Genomic DNA, 13568 nt, shown 5'->3' on the forward strand with positions numbered 1-13568 from the left:
TATTTGTAGCTATACCCATACCTCTTTAAAAACATTTACAACTAAATTAACTCGATCCAAATTTTATTAGTTTGAATCAATTGTGTTCATCAATTTTTTTTTTCAAAAATGCAAATGTTTGTCACAAAACATCTTTGATTTTCCCCAATAATTCAAATTTTAAATATTTATTATTTGATTAAAATCAATTTCAATTCAAATAATAAACATTATAACAAAAAATAAAATAAAATTTAATTATTATGTAAATGAAAACTCAATTGAATTTACTAATAATTAAATCAACCACTACAATTTGAATCGCTTAATTTGACTACTTTTCTCTTGAAAAGTAACAAAAGAAAAAGACAGAGAGGCTCGCAAAGACTGCAATCCCATAACTGAAACCCTGTCCTTTTATCAATCTCTACTTGGATTTCTACTCAATTTTTTATGGCTTAACATAAAAACATGTCCAAATTATATTATTTTTAAGTATTGTCTAAATTTTATCAATTGTATAACGTTACAAAAATTATCACTTTACGTGTCTCGGTCGTAATTATAGTTAGAAAAACTCATTAAGTGACATGTGTCGTATTCAGCTAATTTTTAAGATTTTTATTTTAAAAAAATTAAAGATTATTATATTAAAAAAACTAATTTCTCTTAAATTACAAAAAAAATTCCAAATCCCTAAAAATCTCAAAGCCCTAATCATACCTCTCTTATTAGCCACGGCCACCATCGTTTACATCGTCCTTGTCATCTCCCTAGTCAAAGTCGTGTGGTGTCACTATTTGCAACTTTTCCCTAGTCAGATGTCATCATCCTTGTCGTTGATTGACCGTCAAAACCGCGTGGTGTCACGATTTGCAACTTTGCTCTTCGTCGGGGTCGCTTATGATTTGTCAATCATTTCTAGTTCGTTGGCTCATGTTCCAATGACTTTTCGTTGACAAATTGATCGTCTGATAGAGATACAGTCGGGTGGAGGTTCGATAACGACAAAGGACAATGACTGACGTGGTTTTCGGGATTGAAATTACTTTGAAAAAAGTGTTATAGTTTGGACACTTATTTTTATGTTAAGCATTTTTTATTAGTTTGAGTAATTATAAGATAATATTTAATCAAAATATTTCTTAACTATTTGCAATGTATACAACCTACAAACACAGTTGTTCATACACAATACCTCTAGAAAGAATAACACTCTTTCTAAACACTAAAATCACTTGACGAATTCGAATTTCTACTATTTTATAGCTGAAGTAGTGATCGATAGTATGAGTCAAAGTTTAAGGGACCACTAGTAAGCATGAACAAATATTCAATCTAGTTGAATTAAATAATTATTTTTAAAATTAATCAAAATTTTAAGTACCACTTTATCATTTGAATTTTTTGAAATTGAGTTCAGTTTCTAAAATTCAAAACGAATCAAATATATTTATTATTTTTTTATCCAAATTTAAATATAATATTTATTTATAATACTATAATACCATTTAATTTCAATTTAAACGATCTTCTCTAAATATCTTCTATATATATATATAAGATTTATAATATTATTTATTAAATTGAATATCATCTTAAATCATATAATATGATATAATTATAATGTTATTTTTAAAGAATATATCTTGAAGATATAAGATTGATAAGAGTATCTGTTAAAAAAGATTGATAACAGTATAAATAAAATAATGAATTAATGAAATTTTTTTTTACAAAGAATTAAGTCAAAGGACCAACTTGAATATAAAACAAAATTGAAAAAAGAAACAAAATATCATAAAAAAACTAAAATTACACATGTATTCTGCATCAGATAAATATAATTCGAATTTAACAGAAGAGAATTTGAATACAAAAAATAAAAGAATCAAAATATAAAATCACAAAATAATCCAATTATTTAGTTAAAAATATAAATGACATCATTTTAATTTTTAATTTTTTTATTATTCAAATTTGACTTGAACTTAGAATCTGAATAAAAACTTTAGGTTAAATCAAATAACTCAAAAATATAAAAAAATTAATTTTTCGAAACTAAAAGGAGCATAAAACATCCTAAAACATAAAGACATGATACATGCATATATTCCAATAAAAAAAAACAATGCATGCATGTATTAAAATTTAGATGAGAAATATTAAACCATAAAAATTTATATACCCTTAAATACAAGTATGAGTTATGGTAAAGAAAACAATACCAACAATTTTTTCTTGCATATATATATATATATATTATGTATTTAACAATCTATTTATTCTTATAATTTTTTTCACCTAACTGTTTTTTTCTTTAAAAACCATACCTAATATTAAATATTGACTTCATTTTAATCCTCCGTAGTTAAAAAATAAACAAAATTACTAACATGATAATTTCTTTTTTTTTTCAAAGATAACATAAATTATCTTATAATGAGAAATTAGCATAACTATTAATTCTTTCAGCATTAAATAATATATTTTTTTCAATGCTTTTACTTTTTTAAAAAATATATATATTTTTTATTAACACTCATCACGAGGATATGGCGAGTTCCTTAAGATATATTAAATATATTTAGATAGTAGACCCACGTGATACAACCTATTAAAAAAATATATCATATGAAACTCGTCACGCCGACATATGAATTCTATAAATACTGTAACATTTGTCATAGATCTCAAAATAAATTTACTATTAGCTTATTGGCCCAAATAATCCACGATTATTGGCTAAAAATTCCTATATGTACGTTAATAAAAGTATTTTTAATATATTTAACATTTCATAGTGTATACGATATCATATGAGCCGACCGATCGTTGATTTCGTCCCATTTTACCGTCAACTAACCCAACAACCAAAATCACCAAATCGTGTGGAATTTGGGGTTGTATTTTTTATTATGGAACAAGATCCCTCTCCTGCAACTCTAACATCGCGTGCCCATAATTCATCTGAGGATCGTGATATGGATTTTCCGGTGACCGGAGCTGATCCGACTTCCTCCATTTGGGACTGGGGCGATCTTCTGGAATTAACCACTAACGATTGCTTTCCCATTTCGTTTGACTATTACAGTTTATCTCCTCCTCCTTTAGAACCTCCAGCTGCGAAACCGAATACAGTTCCGGCTGCCGATCGTGTGAGGAAGCGGGACCCGAGGATGACTTGTTCCAATTTTATAGCTGGTCAAGTCCCGTGCGCCTTCCTCGAGTTCGACGCCCAGCTCGAGAAGCTGGAAGAGGAAGAGACGGGGGCACCGGGAAAGAAGAGGGCCCGAACTGGTCGATCCGGGTCGGTCACGTACCGGTGCCAAGTTCCGGGTTGCGAAGTGGATATTAGCGAGCTTAAGGGTTATCATAGGAGGCATAGAATTTGTCTACGATGCGCCAATTCCAGCACCGTTTTGATCGATGGAGAAACCAAGAGATATTGTCAACAGTGTGGCAAGTAAGCTCTTTTTAACCCTGGCCCCCCGGCCTCTCACTTTTTGGGCCTAGCATAAGTCTATCTGCTTATAATTCATGCTTTGTTATTTTTTAAGCCCTTTTTGTTTGTTTTCATTGTTTGTATATTTAGTTTTAGAAGTTAAATTTTAAGATTACATTTTAATTTAGCAAAAAATATATGGCAAATGTAAGAATGAAACGGCGAATTCAATTTCCCTTCTTTCTGACTCTACTGGAGCTTACAATTAGAATCTTTGGTTCATGGAAGTCTAGTCTCTAGAAGTGAAAATTTGAAATTTAGGCCATGGATGAAGCAGTTATTAATGGTTAAATGTAAAAGCTAGAATAATTTATTTTCCCTGGGGTCAATGTTTTTTCTTGGAGTAAACTGTTATTTGTCTTTCGAATACTTGTTAGGTTCCACCTGCTCTCCGATTTTGATGAAGGTAAGAGGAGTTGTAGAAGGAAACTAGAGCGTCACAACATTAGACGGAGAAGGAAGCCTGCTGGTTCTATGACTGCAGTCAATAAAGAATCTCGGGATGCTGTACAAAGTGATGGCATTGCTTGTGATGATGAGGCCGGAAAAGGCTCTTTAAATTTGATATAGTATATCGAGCCTCAAATAGAACCATCCTCTTTTGTTGAAGCTGTTAGTTCTCCTTGTCGGATGACTTATTATTCTGTGTTATACAGATGGTTCAAACTTGAGTTGCCAGATCATCGAAGAAGAACCAGCCTTTGAGTCTGAAGATGGGCTTGTTTCTGCTCATTGCTCAGCTCCTGCTTTGGAGAATATTCACAATGATAGTGTAGTAACTCTTATCGACAATGAAACAGATGGAGGGAAAGATGATTTCAAGTTTTCAAATTCTGTTTCTTACTCTGACAGTAAGACTGCATACTCATCCATGGTGGGTTCTTTATTTATTCATGCTAGGCACGCCATATCCTTGCATTTTTCTGTTCATTAGAGGAAAGCGTGCCACTGTTGTGTGTTTGTGAATATATATTGATTTTGTTTTTCATTATAGTGCCCTACAGGCAGGATCTCATTCAAGCTTTATGATTGGAATCCGGCAGAATTCCCGCGAAGACTTCGGCACCAAGTACTTTAAACAATTATGCTTCCAGTTTAGTATTTAAATATCAAATCACTTTTGTGGCTAGAGATCCGAGGAATTGATTGACGTGGGTAACTGAATTACAGATTTTTGAATGGTTGGCTAACATGCCTGTTAAGTTGGAAGCCTACATCCGTCCTGGTTGCATTATCTTGACTGTGTTTATTTCGATGCCAAAGAATATGTGGATGAAGGTAATGGTTCAATTAAATGGGTTTGTCATTCTCTTTCTTGGTTCTATTTGGTTTGACTATGCAAACATGTCTGCATACATCACACACATCAATTGTCAAATTCATACTACTTGCTTTCCTCTTTATCTTTTTCTCAGTCAACAATATGAAGATAAAAAGCTTTTGCTGTTATTCGCCTACATAGTTTCTGGAAGTATTGAGTTGTTAATCTGGTGTTCGTTTTGGCAGATTTGTTAGATATTAACCTCTTGTTTTCTTCTACCTAACAGTTATCTGAAAATCCAATGACCTATTTGCACGACTTTGTCTTTAGACCTGGAAGGATGCTATTTGGGAGAGGCTTCATGACTATTTATCTTAATAACATGATTCTCCGTACTAGGAAAGGTGAGAATCAAATGTAAATTTTTACCAACCCATTATTTCCTTTTTATTTTACGAATTTGATGTCTCCAAGCCTTGAAATGGATGATTGGAATTTCTGGAAGTCAATATCCAATTAATCATGATCATCTGCTTGTCTCAACCATCTAATTATGCTTGTAGCAGGAGTTAAGGTTTTTACATGGTGGTATAAGCTCTTGCTTTCATCTTTAATCTAAATTGCTTCTGTTCTTGGTTTAATTTCTTCAGTCTTGTGGGTGCCTTTATTTCATTCATTTAGACCTCTAACTATGAGTAAGGTCTCTTGCATGTGCAGATGGAACTTCAATGGTGAAAATTGATGCAGAGTTGCAGGCCCCAAGACTTCACTATGTTCATCTTTCATATTTTGAGGCTGGCAAGACGATGGAGTTTGTTGCTTGTGGAAGTAATTTGCTGCATCCCAAATTTCAGTATGGGTTTACGATCATAAGTCATTGAACTTTCACTTCTGTTCTTTATTTCCCTGTTTCTTCCCCCCTAAATTTTCAGTTAACAACACTACAAGTGATCCTTCTCTAAACTCTAATCTTCCATTATCCAATTCATTGATGCATATGAAATATGATGTTTTTTTTCTTCTTCAGGTTTTTAGTATCTTTTGCTGGAAGGTATCTGCCGAATGATTATCATGTTGTATCCTCACATGTTCATAGTAAAGAGGGTTCTCCTAGTTGTGATCATCAATTATACAAAATATATGTCCCTCAAACTGAACCAAATCTCTATGGTCCTGCATTCATTGAGGTGAGTTTCATGAAAGTTGTCTTCATATTTTGGTTGTTGCCTCTTCTTGAAAAGAATAATTGACAAAATATTCAATCTATCTTGAGTTGAGATTCAAAAATTAATATCGATCTGGATGAATGTTTCAACGTAATATGTTTGATTAAATCTTGGGGTATTTTTTCCCTTCATATACAGATTCCTTTTGTAGGTTGAGAATCAGTATGGATTGTCCAATTTCATTCCCATCCTAATTGGAGACAAAGAAGTCTGTCCCGAGATGAAGTCAATACAGCAGAGGTTTGACGCATCTGCATCTCGACAGGGTTCAAAATTTTCTGCCACTGGGTCATTTTTTGAGTCATGTGAAGCATCAACTTTAAGACAAAGAGCTTATTCCGAACTTGTCTTAGATATAGCATGGTTATTGAGGGAGCCTAAATTGGGAATTTTTCAAGAAACTAAGGCCTCTTCCCAGATTCAAAGATTCAATCGGTTATTGAGTTTTCTCATACAAAACAAATCTACAGTCATATTGAAGAAGATATTACAAAATCTGAAGATTGTGGTGGGGAAGATGGGATTTAACGGAGCTAATGATTCTGATATAATGTTATTACAGAAATATATGGATAATGCTAGAGATATCCTTAGGGACGACGAACTTCAGAAAGGTGAAATTCCCGAGTGTCGTTCAGAGTACATTGAGCGAGAAAGAAATCAACTTTCTCAAAGCAGCTTTGAGAATGATGAGCCATCCGTAGTTTCAAATTTTTCTCAGGTGAGGACTAAAACTCTTGATAAATAAGCCCATCCCATAGTTCTAAATATCCAAACATTGTAACTACTCGATTGTTCTATATATTTGGTGTTGTGCCTCTGAAAATGTGAGAAATCTGATTTCTGATGTATTATGAGTGGGATTTCTGAAATCTTTACTCATAGTATCGGTATATTTTCCGACAGAAGTATGCTTCTTTTTAAAAAAATCCATATTTTTGAAGAATTATACCCCCATACTTATTTTCTAATATTTCAGATATGGGTGTCGACTGATACTTTATAGGAAAATTGAATAATCGAAGCTAAAGACGAAACCTTAAGAGGGATTTTAAAACCGACTTTGTAACATCTAGCTTTTTAATATTATGGATCATTTCCGTGCTACTAATGAGTGATGGTTTATTTTCAGGTTTTGGATGAAAACACTGATGGTAAATTACAAACAATTATGGCACCAACTACCTCTGGTAGAAGCGAAGAAACTGTTCCACTTTTAAACAAAGAAACTATCATGAATCTGAACCCCAACAAGGATTGCAGGACAAAATCGTGTAGTTTTGCTACCACGAGATTGAGTTCCCGTCCGGCCTTATTAGTAATTGCAACGGCGGTTATTTGCTTAGCCATGTGTGCAGTCGTTCTCCACCTGAAAAGAGTAGGTGAGTTTGCAGTAACTCTACGCAGGTGTTTGTTCGACAGACGAAACAATTAGCACACATGACCAGATAAGGTATGTGCTTCAACACAATATAAATATATGTAAATATATGTAAATATATGTATGCTAGTGTTTGAGAAATCATTCAGTCCGAATGCTTCATGATGTTGTTGAGCTTCACCCAGTTTTGAGTTGGTTTTCTTGATGTATTTGACATTGGTTTTCCTGAACCCAAGTGGGAAACCTAGAACTTGTAGAAGAAGTATGAATGGTACGACTTTTCATTTTACTGTTGTATTTGACACTGCATATTTAGACATGGCTTGGGAGTACGGTGCTCCATGTCCGACTGACATAATTGGCAATGTGAAGGTTGCTGAATCATGTAAGACTGGGGGACCTTTTTCGTTTTTTCATTGTAATCGTATTGCTTTATTTATAATGGTTTAGGGTGATAATAAGGTAGTATTTATTTAGAATCTTTCTTGATCATTGACATCACACATCCTGTAATTGTTTGATCCCAGAATCTCAAAGGAGAACAATATTCTCTTTAAGCACTGGGTCAATCATATAAACTATAATTGTTAAGCAGGACATTTGGTTAGCGGAAAATGTAATCATTAAGATCCTAATCTTTTATATAGTTCTATTCTCATTTGGAAAAAGTTTATTACTAAGAATAACGTTTTTTTTAAATTATTACTTTTGACGTAATGAGTTATTTTATTTGGATCTTTTGTTGTAAATTTTGTTTAGTTCGATAGTAAATAAGGGGTAAATTTATCAAATATCCTTTTATTTTATATTAGTTTAATATTTAAATAATATTATATATATCTAAATAATTATTTAATATTGATGTGTTTTAATTAATTTGTATTTATCTTGTCTCCAATATTATTATTTTTTGACCAAAGAAAGTCGGCTTTTTGACCCAAAAATCACCCTAAAAATAAAATATTATCAATTAGTCATCATTTTTCAAATATTTTTTAATCTAATACCCTTTTGTCGTAACTGTTTTTCGGTTGGATCCCGGAATTGGGATTCGATGTGTATTAAATGAATTGAGAGTCACCACCGATCATTTACTTTACGAAAAGTGGGTTGATCGGATACCTTATTTCTTATCTGATTTGTGTCTTATCAGAGATATATCGGATTCGGGAGTCGATTACAGTCAAAGAAGGGTTAGCACCCTTGAATTGCCCTTTCGGTACTACGTAATTTTCAGTTGTCATTAAGTAAGAAAATTAAAAGTTTAACTCAAAAGGTAAAATTAGGATCCAAAATTACTTACCCTAATTTGATTTGAAAATATCCCTTTAAAAAAGGCGAGAAACAAGTTAGAGGAAAAAGAAAATGAAAGTAAATAAATAAAACAAAGAAAATACATAAATAACACGAATAAAAAAAATGAGATAAAAAATAAGAAAATAAAAGAAGTAAAAGTAAAAATAAACAAGAAAAAAAAGAATGAAGTAACAAATTTAATAATAATAAAACAACAATAAAAATAATGAAGAAAAATACAAAGAAAATGAAAAAAAAGAAAAAAAAGAAGAAAAAAAATACAATTACATAAAAAAATGTAAGTTAAAAGTAAAATAGTAATAACAATTATAATGATAATTATAAAAATATAAATATATACGTTAATAGCAAAAATAAATAGTAATAAATAGTAATAATTCTAGTTATATGAATATATATATATATATATATATATATATATATATATATATATATATATATATATATAAAAAAATAACTTATAAATAAGGTATAAAAATAATAGTAATAATAAGTATTAAAATAAAAATAATAATAATAGTAATAAATAGAAAAACAGAAATAAAAGAAATTAAAAAGAATATGAAAATCAAAGTAATATATAAATATATATATATATATAAATAAAAAAAATAAAGTATAAACGAAATAAAAAATAATAATAATGGAAATATAAGTAAACATATATGATATTAGTAGGAGATTAAATTGAAATAAAAGCTAAATTAGTGGGCAAATGTCAAATAACATTGAAGATTAAAACCGGCAAAATAAAAAAAGTTTTCATTTTTTAATAGATTTTCGCACCTTCATTCCAAAAATGTAATTTGTTTTTGCGAAATAGCCTCTAGGGAGCGTAGATCTGAAATCAAAGTTTCGAAAAACTCCCTCCGGGTCATCGGCTAAAACATTTGTCTTTGGGATTCTCAAGCAAAGAAAACGCGAATAACAACGCATGCAAGTGAAGAGTAAAGAGAAACAAACGAAAGGTAAAAAACTTTCACCTTTATTACTTCGAATCGTTTACAATAGCCTCGAAATCACTTTTTCTTTGCTCGTATTTTTCTAGCGTTCCTTTTGTGTAACTCCTGTGTCCTGGTGTGATAATTACAAGGCTTATTTATAGCACTAAAAAACCCTATTTTAGACTAGTATTTGAGTTCCTAATCCAACTCTTCTTTGTTGGTTACGTGAAGACTCCTCGGTTGGCAGGACAAAATCTGGTGTCTTCAGCTGCCCCTCTTTGCTCATTATCGTGTAACGAAAATGGAGCAAAGATTACAAGACACAAATTTTGTCCATATCGAATATCCTCTATCGTAGAGTTGAAATCTAATATTGAAACTGATTTGTCAATCACAAAATGACTCCATCATTGTGAGGTTGAGTCAAAATTGGAAAATTTTGAGCACGAAATCCTTCGTCGTGAAGTTGAAAACGAGCTCAAAGCTTTTGACAAGTGGCCTTTGAATCGTCTTCTGGCTCAAGATACTTCTTCGTGAAGGTGGAACCTGACCTGAAGACTTTGGTGTTGTGATGTTACAGATGGCCCCTTCGTCGTGAAGTTGAGTCAATCCGTTGGGGTATGATACCCTTCGTTGTGAAGTTGTATATGTATATGGCCCATTCGTCGTGAAGTTGAGCCTTAGAATTGGATATCGTGAAATTGAAATCCAATGTAAGTTGCGTTGCTGCTTGTGTGCACGATTCCCTTCGTCGTGAAGTTGAAACCACGAGTGGTCCCTCCGTCGTGAAGTTGAGCTTGGTAATTGGATATACTTTGTCGTGAAGTTGAAATCCAAGTAAGTTGTATTGCTCCGAGTCCAATATCCTCCGTCGTGAAGTTGAAATTGGCTCTGGAACTAGGAAATTGTTTGTTGACAGTCAGCCGCCCCTTCGCTGTGAAGTTGAGCTTGTGCTGTCTCGAGTCTAATATCCTTCGCTGTGAAGTTAAAATTGACTATGAAATTGGGAAGTTGTTTGTTGACAACCAGCCGTCCCTTCGTTGTGAAGTTGAACTTGTGCTGTCTTGAGTGTTGAGCCTGGTAATTGGATATCCTTCGTCGTGAAGTTGAAATCCAAGTAAGTTGTATTGCTCTGAGTCCAATATCCTCCGTCGTGAAGTTGAAATTGGCTTTGGAACTGACAAATTGTTTGTTGACAGTCAGCCGCCCCTTCACCGTGAAGTTGAGCTTGTGTTGTCTTGAGTCTAATATCCTTCATTGTGAAGTTGAAATTGACTCTGAAAGTTGTTTGTTGACAATCAGCCGTCCCTTCGCTGTGAAGTTGAACTTGTGTTGTCTCGAGTCCAATATAATTCGCTGTGAAGTTGAAATTGGCACGATATCCTCCGTCGTGGAGTTGAAATCGTGGATGTGTGGGTACGATATCCTCCGTCGTGGAGTTGAAATCGCGGATGGCCTCTTCATCGTGAAGTTGAGCCTTGACTTGAATATCATTCGCCGTGAAGTTGAAATCCAAGTATTGAACGTTGCGGGTAGACACAATTTCCTTCGCTGTGAAGTTAAAAACATGGATGACCCCTTTATTGTAAAGTTTGGCTTCGAGCTAGATATCCTTCGTCGTGAAGTTGAAATATACTCTCGAACAAATTGTGTCGCTTCGAGTTCAATATCATTCGTTGCGAAGATGAAATTGGCTCTAGCTAAAACCTGCAAAGTGATGCATATATGCGATGGATGCAATGCCCTTAGGTATGCCTAAAATGCATATGCAACATATGTTATTTTGGGTTCTGGAGAAAAATCTCGATCTCCGATTGCATGTCTGGAATCTTGACTCTGGAATCTTGAAATTCTGATCCCTGATCTCGAATTCTTCAAATATTCAAATCTGATGTGTACATTCTATTTGTTTCTTGATTTGGGAAATGCTTCTCAACCAATCTCAAGTATGAGCCTTGATCGGCTTCCGAGTACCTGTACTTTTCAATGAATCTTTGTACAGTAATATGCGAATATCTTTTGCATAAGTAAATAAATCATTAAGTTTAAGCTCAATCCAAGATGCTCAAAAGGAATTGGTGTAGGGAAAAAAGATTGTCTTTTATTCATAAGGGAAAAAGAACAAATAATACATGACAAATATTTTGAAATATGAAGACATGATGAGGTGAAAATAAATGTCTTAGATTTCAATAATGTGGGCACTTCTGAGCTGAAAAGCCGTTAGGTGACCTTGAATACAACCTTTGCCAAAGGATCTTCGAGAATGCGACAACATTCAGGAGAGTGCAACATTTCTCCGACTCGTTGAGTCTGTGGAAAATTCAGATGCCGGAGAGTTTCAACTGTCTGAATTTCTTGAATTATCTGAATCGCCCTTTCAGGGTTTCAACTTGAATCCATCCTTGGTTGCAAGATGCCCTTTGCGGGTTTTCATCTTGAACCCACCTTATTTTTTTGTTCTTTCTCATTTTTCTTTTGTTCTTTTTTCAATTTTTTCAATTTAGGGCGCCCTTTCGTGTTTTCACCCTAAACGTTTTTTTTCATTTTTTTGTTCTTTTTTCCTTTTTCCTTTTTTTTTACTTAGGACGCCCTTTCGGGTTTTCATCATAAGCAAAGTATTTCTTGACTGCATCCGAATTGATGGGATGCGACAGTTCGGGTTCGTCTATTTCACCCAGGACAAGGGCTCTTCCGGAGAAGGCATTTTTCACGACATAAGGTCCTTCCCAATTTGGCGTCCATTTTCCTCGAAAATCTTTCTGGACTGGCAAAATTCTCCTTAGCACCAAATCTCCTTCACGAAATATTCTCGGGCGTACCTTCTTATCATGTGGTCAAATCATTCGTTTCTGATAGATTTGACCATGGTGAATGGCTTTTAGTCTCTTTTCATCTATCATGTTAAGCTGATCGTATCTGGATTGCACCCATTTTGCGTCATCCAATTTAACTTCTGTCAAGACCCGTAATGACGAAATTTCTACTTCAATGGGCAGCACTGCTTCCATTCCATAAGCTAATGAGAATGGAGTTGCCCCAGTCGAGGTTCGTACTGAGGTTCAGTAAGCGAACAAAGCGAAAGACAACTTCTCATGTCAGTCTTTGTAGGTCTCGGTCGTCTTCTCCACTATCTTTTTAATGTTTTTGTTTGATGCTTCTACTGCGTCGTTCATCTTTGGTCTGTAGGTAGTAGAATTGTGATGCTTTATGTTGAATTGCTCACAAGAAGCTTTCATCATTTTATTGTTCAAGTTTGTAGCATTATCGATAATGATCCTTTCAGGTAAACCATACCGACATATGATATCTTTTTTCAAAAATTTGTAAATAACGGATTGAGTGACACTGACATAGGAAGCAGCCTCTACCCACTTGATGAAATAATCGATGGCTACAAGGATGAAACGATGACCATTCGAAGCCTTCGGATGGATTTGCCCAATAACATCCATGCCCCACATAGAGAAATGCCATGGTGACGTTATGACATGAAGTGGATGAGGTGGAACATTTATTTTATCTCTGTAAATCTGACATTTATGACATTTTCTAGCATAGTTGATGCAATCACTTTCTAGTGTGGACCAGAAATATCCGCATCTCATTATTTGTCTCGACATCATATGTCTATTTGCATGTGCTCCACAAACTCCGTCATGTACTTCTTCCATTATCCTTTTTGCCTCTTCAGTATCGACGCACCTTAACAGAACTTGATTATGGCTTTTCTTGTACAAGACCTCCCCATCAAGAACGTATCCAGCTGACATCCTTCTAATGGTTATTTTATCGGTTTCAGTGGCTTCCTCTGTATAACTTCGATGCTTAATATACTGCAAAATGTCGTAGTACCAAGACTTAGTGTCTTTTACTTCTTCAATCTGGTAGCAATGAGCCGGGTACTCATACGAATGCATGTCAATTGACATTATTCCAGACTCCACGCCAACTT

At 33.7% G+C, this 13568-nt stretch overlaps 1 protein-coding gene across 1 annotated transcript; it reads left to right on the plus strand.

The window, feature by feature from the left end:
* The first annotated feature begins 2821 nt into the window (after positions 1–2821).
* Positions 2822–7759, plus strand: LOC120115710 (squamosa promoter-binding-like protein 7). Its single transcript, XM_039136337.1, has 10 exons — positions 2822–3445; positions 3862–4034; positions 4141–4358; positions 4479–4553; positions 4655–4762; positions 5032–5149; positions 5463–5598; positions 5773–5932; positions 6123–6692; positions 7104–7759. The coding sequence occupies exons 1-10, from the start codon at positions 2898–2900 to the stop codon at positions 7404–7406; spliced, it is 2409 nt and encodes an 802-aa protein (XP_038992268.1). The 5' UTR covers positions 2822–2897; the 3' UTR covers positions 7407–7759.
* Positions 7760–13568: the final 5809 nt, after the last annotated feature.

The sequence above is a fragment of the Hibiscus syriacus genome, unplaced genomic scaffold (assembly GCF_006381635.1).
Source record: "Hibiscus syriacus cultivar Baekdansim isolate YM2019G1 unplaced genomic scaffold, ASM638163v2 tig00110270_pilon, whole genome shotgun sequence".
NCBI lineage: Eukaryota > Viridiplantae > Streptophyta > Magnoliopsida > Malvales > Malvaceae > Hibiscus > Hibiscus syriacus.